General features: G+C 45.2%; 1 protein-coding gene across 1 annotated transcript in view; it reads left to right on the forward strand.

The window, feature by feature from the left end:
- The first annotated feature begins 2,322 nt into the window (after positions 1–2,322).
- Positions 2,323–13,616, forward strand: part of map3k5 (mitogen-activated protein kinase kinase kinase 5) — a 130,259-nt gene continuing 118,965 nt past the window's right edge. The window contains exon 1 of the mRNA XM_080744033.1: positions 2,323–3,403. Coding sequence (XP_080600159.1) covers positions 2,908–3,403 — 496 coding nt within the window. The 5' untranslated portion in view covers positions 2,323–2,907. The remainder of the gene's footprint in view (positions 3,404–13,616) is intronic.

Raw genomic sequence — 13,616 nt, forward strand, 5'->3', positions numbered from 1 at the left:
ACAACAGCCATATTTTGGGAAGAAATGTGGCCTTTTAGCCATAGCTTTTAGCCTGCATGATATTAGCCTCATACGTCACATCCTCACTTCAATTTTACCGCGGGAAGTAGGCTACAGGTGCTGCGTGAGCCGCCCCTCCTCCCCCAGGTCCCACCGCCCCCCTCCCGCCCCTCCTAAAGTGGGGTTGGGGGGAAATACAAATTAATATTAATATAATAATAATAATTTAAAAAAGAAAAAAAAAGGACAGGGTTGGGGAATAAAAGAAAAGGCCTAGCTATTTTAGAAATACATATTCTTAAACGACACTTAAGTTAGGACATTTGTTTTATAATCATCGTCACCATCTCCATCTCACGAATCAGCGTTTGCCAGCAGCCGACCAGGCAGTTTTACCTTGGCTTTGACGCGCGGGACGCATGAAGCTGTCAGCTGTCAGCAGGTTGTTTTGTTTCCATCAGTAATTCAGCATCATCATGGCTCAGAAACGCATATTAACATTTCTTTAGTGGGCCTAAATAAAATAAAAAAAAGTTGTACTAGTGTAACTTGTGATGATGATGATTCGGTGACTGTCAATTTGTTTGGAGCCTGTGGAGGACGCGGAGGTTCCACCACGGCCTCTGGGAGATTCTCACCCCAGCAGAAGCACCGTCCAGCCGGGGCCGAGTCTGCCGGCTGCACGGTGCACCTGCAGCGAGCCATGCCTATAGTTTAGCTGCACTTGAGAAACCCTTTTCAGCCCAAGGACTTCAATTTCCCGGGGAGACGTTTTGGAAAGGAAACATAATATTATATATAACAGACGTGGCTGAAGACGTGAGCTTGTATATCGGGCTGGAGAGGCCTCTTCACAGTAACCATGCCAACACAGACATAGGCGCCGGGTTTTGTCCATGCCGCGGGGGGCTGAAACATCGAGCGCTCCCCCGCTCGATGTTTCAGCGGGGTTTTTTTTTTTGTCGTGTTTTCTGAATCTTTCAAGCGCCTTGCGCCAGTTGTTAAATCCAAGCTGAACAAACGCTTTCAAGCCTTCTTGGTCGCGTGACAAGTTTGGAAGAGGAGCATCAATGTCTGCAGCTGCAGTGCAAACAGCACACACTTTCTGTTGAATGGAGTCGTACTTAATCCATGGGAATTTGTCTTGCCAGGAAAGTTGCAAGGTAGTCTACGTTTCCAAGTCGCTGGACCCTTTACCTGCACATCTTCGCGGGCACGGCTGCTCGTGGCTGTGCTGCTGCCTCCCAAGTTAGTTTCAATCTCTCAGACAGTTCCCACACCAGCCCCCCCACAGGAAAGTACCTGCCCGGTTATAACAAAAGAACTATAGGCAACGTTAGCGTATGCAAATAGCTCACCAGCCCCCCCAGGAATGTGTGTGTGTGTGTGGGGGGGGGGGGGGGGCTGGTGTTTTCCCCTCAAACAAATCGGTACGTGTTAATTTCGCCTTGATCTCGCGGGGGGCTGCGGCCCTTCATCACCCACAGAGACGGCGCCTATGAACACAGAGGTAAGGCCCAGTTCTCTGCTTGAGGCCTACATTTTTTCATGGAGCCTGAGTCTGTAATATCACAGTATTGCCACAAGATGGCGTTCTTATTACATAGAATGGCCATTATTACCCTTATGCGTTACTGCAGTCATTAGTCTGTGGTGATGTGTCTTCAGGTCACTTTGAAAGTGGTGCTAATACATCTATGGTTATCAACTCATTGTACATGACTCATAGAAATGGGTTTAAAAATGTATAAACGGTATAATAATGGGCCAAGTTCTCCCAAAATAAGTGCTGTGAATGAATATGATTATTGAGATGGGTATTTGAATTTAGAGTTTTAATTTGCTATTCTTTTACTTGGTAAATTTGCAACTAGCTGGTTTTGCTATAAATAGCCGAAAGTAGGCATAGTAGTAAATTGTCTCAGCTATTAAAATAACAAATAAAAATATCCAGCGGGGACTGGGAGTTTATTAAACAGAATTTTGATGAATGACGCTTTTGTTCCAATCTTAGGTTACCTTGAGTGAAATCAAATGCCCCTTTATAAGGCACTATTGATACTGTACTACGCTGTTCCATACATGGGCATGTCTCCGCCCACGTAAACAAAGCTCACAGTCAGTCTCTCCGCCCCTGTGTGTGTATGTGTGTGTGTGCGTGCGTGAGAGCGAGCAGGAAAGATAACAGAGGAAACAGGGCAGGGTTTTACGATCTGTGTGTGCATGAAATCACTCGGACTGTCTGACATGCACTAGACTAGATGTCTGCTGTGCACACTGACAGACAGAAGAGAAGGCGATCATCGGTGCTGCAGAGCTTTGGACTTTAATCGCAACTATCGTTTTTGACAACCGCCTTTCAACGGTGGAGGCTGTTGGATTGACAGCGGTCTTCTTGCTCAACTTTGGGAAGTAACGTTATGTAGGGTCTGTTCGTTGGAATGCAATCGTTTACTGACGATTCCTGGCTTCAACCGTGCTTTCTCTTCTGAACAGAAGTCGTTTCTGCAGGATAAACCATAGAGGCTCCGCTCCAGTCCGAGGCTACAATAATATCCGTGCGATTACTCTTGTTTTGTTTGATCGTAACGTACAGGCAGCTTCTGGATTGCAACCGAAACCCGACATGCATCGACAGGGAGTTGCTGCTGCACCGTTCATACCGACGTAGCGCTGCGCAGCATACCTTGTTTACATGTAGTGTTGAAGTAGTAGTAGGTGGAGGACACGGGAGACTGCATGTGCAACATATTTGCATGTTCTGTCTGTCTGTCTTTGCATGGGTTTGCACGGAATCCCCTGCATGGGTAACCATGCACACTTTGCACAGTGCTGGCTTTAGATGCACTGTCTGTCAGAAGAACCCAGCAAAACCGAACACGATCAGTGTCCCTTTAAACTGAAACCATGAGCCTGGACGTTGACGGGATCTCCCTGTCGGTTCCGTCTTTCAGTCCCTGTCATGTGCCGGGGAATAGAAGCTCAAGCTCCGCCGATCCTGGTTCTTCTGCCGCTTCTGCAGCCCAGGAGAGCTGCTACAGCAGCGGCGGGTCCGGTGCCGCTCTCATCCCGGCGGCCGGGACCTTCTGGCAGGACTCGGTCCTCATCAGCGGGAGCATCAGCCCCAGTGCGGCCATCATAAACTGTCCGGCGGTGATGGAGGGCGGCGGCGGCGGCGGCCTGCTCTCCATGGGGAAGTCCTCCAAGAGCAGGTCGGTCACCGTGGCCTATGTCATCAACAGCGAGCACAATCCCAACAACAATACGAACAACAACGCCGAGAACATGGCCCTGCAGTGTCTGAAGGACGCGTGCGACGCCGTGGGGAGCAAACTGGAGACCATACACTTTGGGAAGCTGGACTTTGGGGAGACCCTGGTACTGGATCAGTTCTACAATGCAGGTGAGTGATGCTCAGTACAGCAGCTGATCACACACACACACACACACACACACACACACACACACACACACACACACACACACACACACACACACACACCTCATCAGCCAGTGTGTAGGGTCAAGGGTCATAACCCTTCTGCAACAGCCTTTTCTCAGAACATATTGACCTGTAGTTGCCATGGCTACAATCAACACTTCACGGAAGATTACATGACATGGCATGTAAAGGCATGTGTCTTCCTTTCATGAGTGTTTCCACCACCACATACCCACTCACTCAATTTGGCTGAAGTTTTACTAAGCAAGAACTGAGTCTCAATGGGGGTGTTTTTTTTTATTATGCTTCAGGGTAATTGTTATATTTTCCCCCCACCACACATAGTTTCCCCTTCCATTGTGTGATGTGCGTCTGTTTTGAAAAAGTGTGCCGAAGCGTCATGGACTGAGATATTAGGCATGAGGCTGGACTTTCCACTGGAATCTGCACTAGCAGAGAAATGAACTCGGAACCTTTTGACTGAAAGCACTTTCCCCTCTTACCCCATATGTGTCTTATTTGGCCCTTAATCCTGCTGGAAATGTTCTGTTGCTGCCTGGTAGTAGACTTTCTAAATTCACTCATTCTGGAAAGTAGAATCTTCAGGGATTATGATCAAATACTGTAAATACCAGCTGCCTATACGAAGGGGCCTGAGCTTGATATCTGCCGAAATCGTTACACCAATGCACTTGTGAGCATCAGCATTTTTCAAGCATTTCAGCAGAAAGGCATTGCTTTGGACTATCTTAGGTGCCAATCACTACACTCGTGTCTTTTGTATTTTGTGAAGCATATTCAAAATCACAACAACTCCAGAAATAATATGGATGTTTCCGCAGTAGTACTAGTAGTATACTACAAAAGAACAAGCACTTGCTTGTTATCATCATGCATATTTCTGAGTTGTGCAAGTAACCGACTAATGGAAGGTCGTAAAATAGACATAAGCAGTCTACTCTAGACGTGAATGAAAGTCGGTGGACAGAAATGTTGTTGAACAAACATGCTTTCATTGTTAGCATGGCATATTGTCATACAATTCATACACACCCACTTTGTTTTCCCCACATCAAACAAAGCATTTTGCTATGAGGTCCACATTAAAGGCAGCAACAATACAAATGAAACCAGATGCTTGTTGTTGGTTGTCATAACATTACACCATTGCTTTGGCCCAACTATCCCGTTTGTATCAGGCTCTCTTACTACTGAGCTACTGTGGAATTTGAAGCATTTCTGCCCCCAGTAATGTGTTAACAACAGCCACTCTATTGTTTTCCTGCTCAGGCAAACAGAAATAGAGACCAGGCGGACAACAAAAGCATCTCTAAACATTAACAATGAGCTGCTTGCCGGACTGCTGTGCTGTCCTCCTTATTTGGAAAGGTGGATTTGTCAGAACCGCATACTTTGAATTCCTACATTTCCTGCCTTTATAAAGAGTCACTGAATGAACAGCAGGTGTAAAACCATTTGGATATTCGATTGGCCGCTTGATCATTCCTTGCTTGTTATAAGCCGGTGTAGAAAAGCACACCAGAGAGAAAAGTGTCTAAATTCTAAACACAAACAACTTTTAGAGGAAATGAAGGTCAGAGGTCATGGTACTAGATGTGCAGCAGGAGGGACTTCACTCTACCCCATCAAACTGAGTTCATATCTGGGCTTCCTTTTACAGGAAAAAATGATCCCCATATGCTCTTAAAGCAACAATACATGATTACTTATTAATTTTGAAGCAGCAAAGTATAGCGAAATATTCGTCTGGCCGAAACCTCCTAACTCCAAAATGTTCATTTTCAGGAAGATGAGCTCAAGTGGAGTTAGGAGGTTTTGACCGCGGGGATTTTTACTACTTTTCATTGGTTCAATATTATTTTAACCAACAAACAGACGTAAAGGGTGTTCAATAATACAGTAGTCTATTTATGAAAAAAAAAAGAGAGGGCCAATCGGGTGGAGTTAGTTGGTTTGGCAGAAAGTGTGGAGTTAGGAGGTTTTGTCCCAAGCACTTTTTACTACTTTCCATTGGTTCAATATTATTTTAACCAACATTCAGATGTAAAGGGTGTTCAATAGCCTGATTTATGCCAAAAAGAAAATCAGAAACCTAAAAAATGGAGTTGAGGTTTTGGCCAGACGAATATTTCGCTATACTTTGCTATACTCCGAAAGCAGAGATGTGCTTGTTGGCTACACCTACCTGTATATACTGGCGAAATTACTGCACCCTACATTGCAAATGGTGTCCTTGTGTCATAGACGTGTGTCATTCATTTCAGTGTGTTCTCTGGTGGTGATTTAGATCGTAGTGTATGCAGTTTTCCACCAAAGTCGATTTACTGTATTAATGTATAATTGAGGGAGCACAATGTTTTTATTTAGTCCTGGACAAATGGAACATTTGCTTTGCTCTTCTTCAGAGTTGCTCTGATGAGAACATTGAACTGGTCCAGTTTGGAATAAGGCAAGCATTTATTTTAGTTTTGCCTTAAGACCTACCTGAGATAGAGACATTCCTTATGGAGATATATTGATTGTCTTTGGGTCGTTTCATACCGTTATAAGGAGCCTAACTAATTTCGGTTCGGGAGTGCTCCCCGACCCGAAATTATTTAGGTTCGGGGGGAGTTCATCCATACTTTCTTAACGGCTAGTGCCGAAGTCGCTTGTAAATATTGGAGGTCCTTGGCATGACAACATTTGTGGCCGATGAATGAGCATTGCAGGGCGGATACACACTTAGTTAGGCTCCTTATAACGGTATGGATCGACCCTTTGCCACAAGCTTCTAAAGCATTTGTGTGCTGTTGACAAATCCATGATTGTTTAATTTTTTTCTGTTCGAGTGGTTCCCCTGACATCACAGTGACGTCAGAGCATGATGTCAGAGCGGCAAATACACATACTAAACTGCGACTTTCGGTCGCAATTAATCTGGCTGTTCGAGACTCGAGTAATCATTGTGAAGTCAGAACAGGTCGGCTATATCCATATCTGTAGCCCGTGAGGTCAGATGTAGAGGTATTGGCCAGCTCCATTTATGGAGATGTCTTGGCCATATATGGAGTGTAAAATGAGGCGCGGTGCACGGATGGACATACAGACAATCAGACATGATCTGATTCTGCAGGTTTTAATGCGACCTATGGTCAGTAATAAAAAGCAGATTGGTATAGTAGTATCTATAAAGTAGATAATACAGTATTAACCACTGCACCATTTGCTGAGCCATTTGCCTATAACATAGAAGGAGATGCTGTCAGTTGAAATGTCAAGTGGAGATAGCAGATTTCTCAGGGACATGGGTGAACACTGCACCCTGCAGTGTAGGAGGTCCTTCTGTGCACAGTGTCAACACTGCCGTGTATCAGCTGACAGCATATTGTTTTGAACGGCTGGGGATTCTCCAGTGGAAGATCCCATTCTTAGCCTATACTCCTTATGCTGGGAGGCCCCCTGCTTTAAGCCCCTATTGGCCGGCCCTGTGTTAAGTTGTTTATCCTTCTTCTTGTTTACTCTGTCCGGCTGGATGCTCCTCAGAGGTTAGAGAGCACCGTGTGAGCAGGAATTACACCACAGGTCACCCTGACCTCTTTAACTGTGGAAACCTGCCTCAACTGCCATAGCAAGAGAGTTAGAGTCAATTAGGGCTGTCACGTAGCCTAGTTCCAGACCCTGAATCGCTAGCCACACCCCTTTAATTTTTTTGTTTTGGCGATTCAGGGGTCTAGAAGTGCTCTCATTGAAGAGTCCTTCCTCGGTTGAAAATCCGATCGAATCAGCGTTGTGAATCAGCGTCTTGTGATCAGCGTGGGTGGGGGTTTCCCAGAACTCATGTGTGTTTCCAAGTACCGTACACCAGCGCCGCCGCCGTACCGTACCGCGCATCGCGTCGCGGTAAAATGCGGTAAATTGCGGTAAAATGCGATCGTATCGATCTCGCTATGAAACACCAGTAGCAGGCATGTTGTGTTGTGTTTGATTACTAGTTCGTAGTGCTCCTACCTGTATTCTGACTGTTTCTTTGGTTAGCAAGTAGCACTAGCAAGCAACAGGCTAGCCACTAGCCAGCCAGTCATGTGTTGGTCGGTGAACCAATCGCTGAAGACTGCCTCTTTTTGGCAACGCCCATCCCTGCAATCGCCCTGGGGGGAAGCGAGTTCAGACTGAATAATGAAGTGAAACGAAATGTCAATTCAGGCTGAGTGTCAGGCTAGCTGTCACGATTAATTGTCACTCAAATAATTGCGATTAGCGATTTAATTGTGTTTCTGTCGTTGACAATTACATTTCTGTTTGGCTTGTAGGCTTTGAAGTTGCACATGGCAGATATTACACATAACCTAAATATACAAAGAAATTAAGGACATGTTTGACAATTTATACTTAAAAAAGAACATTCATAGTGGAAATAGCCGATGTGAGCTTGTAGATCTGCTATTTCCACTACTTTTTGAAAGTGTTCGTAACTATATTAACATTTCTCAACATGGATTTTGGCCAAATAATTGTGATTACCTCAAATAATTGCGATTATGTAATAATCGCAATAATAATGTGCCCTATACACACCGCGACGCAGGTCAAGATTTATCACAGAGAACCGTAAAGACTTCCTTTCCAAACCTGCCTTTCGGTGGTTTCGCTTGATAACGATCTTAATCCACATTGTGTTGTGCTGTAGACTGTACCACAGAGCAACTTTAGGTTGCTGATGCTGTCAATAATTAACCGTTGAATTCCAGACAAATCAAACTGATTCCAACCAAAGCATTTTAACAGCAAAGGGAGTTTACTCCAAAAAAACGTGTTGTGCCTATACAGTAGTACAGTATGTACACCTTCATGTAGGCTACTCATGGCTGCACCCACTGGATGAATCTATTCAGCATTGCTCAGTCAGAATGGCATCTCTCTCAGGCGGTTTGTTCCTGGTTCGTGGGAGGTCAGCAGTGCCTGGGGCTGCCAGCCACAGAGACCTGCCCTGCCCTGCCCTGTGGGAGCTGCTGGAGGGTGAGATGATTAGTTCAGCTCAGTGATGATGGGCTGATAGGAGCAGTCACAATCTGTGAATCCCTCTGTCCTCCCCAGAGGTCAATAGATTACCCCCTTGAAGATAGGGTAGACCTAGCGTCTACAATGCGTAGCACCAGACCACTAGTTTGCCCACTTTGCCGACAGCATTTTTTTTGCTTCCAGGCGGGCTGTTTGCGCGAGGCTATCATGTGCAGTAATTGGGCTTTATATCTGAAGCATTGTTTACTCTGCAAAGAAAAGAAAGGACCCCTCTTGTTTGCAACCACTCTTGTTTTATAGCAAAACCAAGCAGGAAGTAAATAGAACAGGCAAGTTGGGGCAACTTGCACGACAGTTCTAGTTTCTCCCTGCATGTGCGCTTGCTTGTCAGCTCTGGATGAATTCGCATTCTGTTCTCAGCACTTTCCCCCTCTGGGCCATGTCACTGAGGTTTGTGAAATACCTCAGCGTGTGTGAATAGCAACAAAGCAAAACAACAGGCGTAAAGGGCTGGGCTGGCAGAGACTGGTGCTGCTGGGCCGGGCTCATTTCCTGAATGATGGTGTGTTCATGCAGGGATCTTAGGTTTTGTCTCTTTCCTGCACATTGAGCTCATGTCTAAAAATAAAGGAGCGTTTAGTCTCACTGCTGGGCAGGGCATCTTAGCCCTTGAATAAACCATTGTTGTGTGTTTCCCATACCATCCTCTGGGAAGGTGTTGGTTTTTCTAAGCTAGAATGCTCGGCTGAATGACGTATGTGGTTGTCTTTTATTCCCAGGATGATATTTCTGCAAATAAACTAAACAGGGTGCTTAAACGTTCTTGAGAGGTCTTGTCTTCACATGCAGCTAAAACTGAGTTGAATTTAACAATGCTGTTTTGACTACTTTTTGGACTGAATTCCCTGGAGCAGAGAGGGTTATCTGATTTCTCTGAACTGCGAGTTACTCCCATGACTCCACTCTGCCACTGTAGTTCATCTTAATAAATACAAGGGAATAAAAGTTAGTACAAGTATTGCGTCAAGAGGATTTTTTGGAATCAAGACCCCATAAATAACTCATTTTTGTTTACATCTGTGTTTGTTAGCTTACCATGCCTCCTCCTGTTACAGCAGGTGTGGTTTCAGAAAGCAGCAGCAGGTGTGGTATTCATTCACTAGCAAACGTACGGGAAACTAAAGCAGGCCGTGTCTGAAGAACCCTAAGAACTTGTTATACAGCAACTTGTCAATTCCAACCGACAGCAGTGAAACATCATTCATGGCACGACTCCAACAGCTGGATCGCCCGACACACAGCAGCTACGCAGAAAATACAAACAAACTCGGTCCTTCTTGGAAATTTGGCAGCGGATCTGTGCTCTATTCTTTGTACACTGTCTCTCTCTTTTCCTTTTTTTGTTCGGGGGGAAAAGACTGGACTGTGGGAAACATTGATTTCCCGTGGACATGGGAGACAGTCTTCCACAGTGCGGGCAGAGCTCCAGGGTAATCCAGTTCATTCTCTCCCTTCTCCCCTGATGATAAGAGGGGGAAAACCACAGCCGCTTCCCGGTGGTGACTTCACCTGCATTTATACACTTTCACTCCCGGAGTGCCAAAGCAAAAACACATCTCCATGGTTACACCTTACCGTGCATGGCACTGCTATTAAAGGAGTAGTTCACCCCTGAATTTTTTTTAAAATTTATTACCTACACCATGGAGACTTCAATAATATTTTGTTTTGTATTTGTCGCATTCCTAAGACAAAAATCGGATTATAGTAAATTTACCCCCATTGATTCCGGATGGGGACCCGAATGAATGGCAGTGGATGGGGAAACCGTCAGGGTACTTTTTTTTTTTGTCTTAGGAATATGCGACAAAAAACAAACAATATTACTGAACTCAAGTCTCCATGGCATGAGTAATCAATAGAAAAATTATAGTCATTTGGGGGGTGAACTACTCCTTTAAAATATGTTGTGACTGCGAGTCTATTTTTAACCTTTAGTTACCAAGAGCAGGCATTCATTTTAACTCTGAGAGTGTGCAAAAAGAAAGACCAAATGGATCTGAAAGGCTCAGTTTGGGTTACTTTAGTATACAGTACTCTCTGAGTTAACGAACACTCAGTATACGCGGTCTACAAGTTCACACCTGGCTGGAAGCCTCAGCATGTGCAACCACAACCAACTGTCTTATCTTGGAAACCAGCATAAACAATGTTGTGAAAGAAGTTATTTTTAATATGAACAGATTAGCTCTACAATATGACATTTAAAAAATGCAACTTGGGCAAGAGCTATTTTCAGAAAACGAAAGGTCTCCTCCTCCCCTTGCATTCTAGATTTGCATATATGTATATTTATGTGGTTTCTGGCTTCGGAGGAAATGCTGCACACTGTCTCAAACATGTTTCTTTTTTATACATGAAAAGTGATTGTGTGCGACTGCCGACTGCCAACACCCCTGACAAGCCACCACCGTTAACATGGTGATGAGTTTATTGTGCACCTCAAAGCTATACCTTCTTTGGAGAGAGAGGGAGGGAGGGAGGGAGGGAGAGAAAGAGATATTTAATAATCCATAGCTCTTCTACTCTGCTGCTTTTTATCCTGCTATGATTATTCTGTTGAATAATCCCCTTCTCAGTGGAGAGCATGTGTACGGTGCAAATAAATGAGTGAGATGGATCTATGAAGGCAGGCCAGGAGGATACTGGCACTCCTATAACATCCCTGGTGGGTTAAAGGCAGCTCTCCACTCTGCACACTGCACGCCACCCAGCCCCCAACCCCCATCTCCAAGCCACGGGTGGGCTTGCTTGGGGGACCATTAAAAGCCAAACCGTGTGAAAGAATATTGACTTTTTTCTTGAAGCAGTTGTAGGCAAGAGAATCGATCCAGTTTTGGTCAGCAGCAGCGGTTTCCGACCGCAGGAGGTAAGCAGGATTATCGGGTAATCACCACACGTTTTTTTGTCTCGCCCAGCCCTGTGGAGGTGAGCTTTGGCGATCTATGACCCTAATGGTATGACCCTGTTTAAAGGTGAGCGCCCCGGCTGAGGGCTTGCTCTAGGTCAGTACCTCTGGTAGGATGACTGACTGCCTGGCATAAAGCAGATTAAATCTGATTTATACTTACTTACACGCTGGTGTAATAGCCACACTAGCCACACTCAGAATTATCATTGAGCAGTCAATTGAATGGAACTCTCCTGTCTATGTCAATTTCATTGATTTTGAAAAGGCCTTTGACAGTGTGGATCGAGAGATGCTGTGGAGACTGATGGCGCACTATGGCATTCCCTCAAAGTTGATAAACATCATCAAGAACACCTACCGAGGGATGCAGTGTCGTGTCCTTCATGAAGGGTGCCTATCAGAACCCTTTGAGGTCCTGACTGGGGTGCGGCAGGGATGTATGCTCTCTCCCTTCCTGTTCATCCTTTGTATAGACTGGACCATGATGCAAGCAACGAGCAATAGCCGTACCGGCATCCAGTGGAGCCTGACCGAACAGCTGGAAGACCTGGATTTTGCTGATGATTTAGCACTCCTAGCACACACACACCAACAGATGCAGGAGAAATCATGCAAACTAGAGAAAGCAGCTGCTTCGCTTGGGCTCAAAATCAACGCAGGAAAAACCAAGGTGATGCGTATAAACAACAAGAACAACTCTCCAATAACCATGGACCAAAATCAGCTAGAGGAGGTAGACCGTTTTACTTACCTAGGTAGCATAATTGCTGTGGACGGAGGAACGGATGAGGATGTCAGTGCCAGAATTGGAAAAGCAAGGACCACTTTCAACATGTTAAATAAAATCTGGAAAGCAAAAAACATATCACGCAAGACCAAACTGCAAATATTCAATTCAAATGTCAAATCCACCCTACTCTACAGTTCAGAAACCTGGAAGATCACTACTAACATACTCCACAAAGTACAGACATTCTTCAACCGTTGCCTCCGACGCCTCCTAGGTATCTACTGGCCCAACACCATCACCAACATCAACCTGTGGGACCTCACTGGACAAGACACAATAGAAAAACAAATCAGGAGGAGGAAATGGAACTGGATAGGGCACACACTTCGCAGAGACAATAGATCAATCACCAAACATGCTCTAACATGGAACCCGCAAGGCAAGAGGAAGAGAGGAAGACCCAGAGCCACCTGGAGAAGAACAACAGAGCAGGAGATGAAGGTGCAAGGACTGTCATGGCAACAGCTGGAGCGGAGGGCACAAGACCGAAGGGGATGGAGGAGCCTCATCGATGGCCTATGTTCCTTAGGGAATTTAAAGGCCTAAGGTAAGGTCAAGACACGCTGGTGTCTATAAACAGATCTCCAAGCTCACAGACAGCATGTCTCAGCAAGATGCATCGGCTATTTCTGTGTAACATGTCCCCCTATAATAAAGGAGGGCCAGAGGACTACTGGCTTCATGTAGACCTAGGACTAAAGTCGGCAGATCAGCTGACATTTTGGCATGCAATGCCAATCGTTCCTCTCCAAAAGCATTCCGTCTCTGCACATGTGCTAAGTGCAGTTATATCTCAGTCAGGAGACATCAGCACAGCAACTTTTACAAGTGTTTTCACAGGAATATGGAGCAAAAGCCAATATGTCTGTCACCTGCCTACTGTATTGCTGAACTTAATTTGCACATTTTGCAGCCACCTTGTCATAAGTGGAGACTTTGTCTGGCGCTCCTTTGTGCTATCCTGATTGTCAGTGTTCAGACTGCTGTGTTCCTTGTTTGTGACGGGCAGAGTTAACAGACAGAGGATTATTTTCTTGTTTCTTTGTCAGAAGGCAAGGTTATAGATTATGCATCAACGATTGACATTCACAAACTTGCTAAGAAGATGTTGCTTGCAATGATGATTGTTGACATTTCACAAATTGCACCCCACGTTGCAAAGGGGCCACTACAAGTGGAAAATAAAATGGGAAGTGCATTTCTAGGCATTTCACACCCACCATCCTCAAGAAACTGTTCTCTCTTTCCATTTCACTGTGTTTACCTCTGAGCTAAAGGTCACGTGGCTGCCTGCTATGTTAAAGATGACTCACAGGTAAGAACATGTCCTGGAGTTTATGCTGCGCAGCGCAGCTTGCCTTTGAGCCCTCACTCGCGTTGAGGAACTGGAG

Source organism: Nannobrachium achirus (genome assembly GCF_963921795.1).
Source record: "Nannobrachium achirus genome assembly, chromosome: 16".
Classification (NCBI taxonomy): domain Eukaryota; kingdom Metazoa; phylum Chordata; class Actinopteri; order Myctophiformes; family Myctophidae; genus Nannobrachium; species Nannobrachium achirus.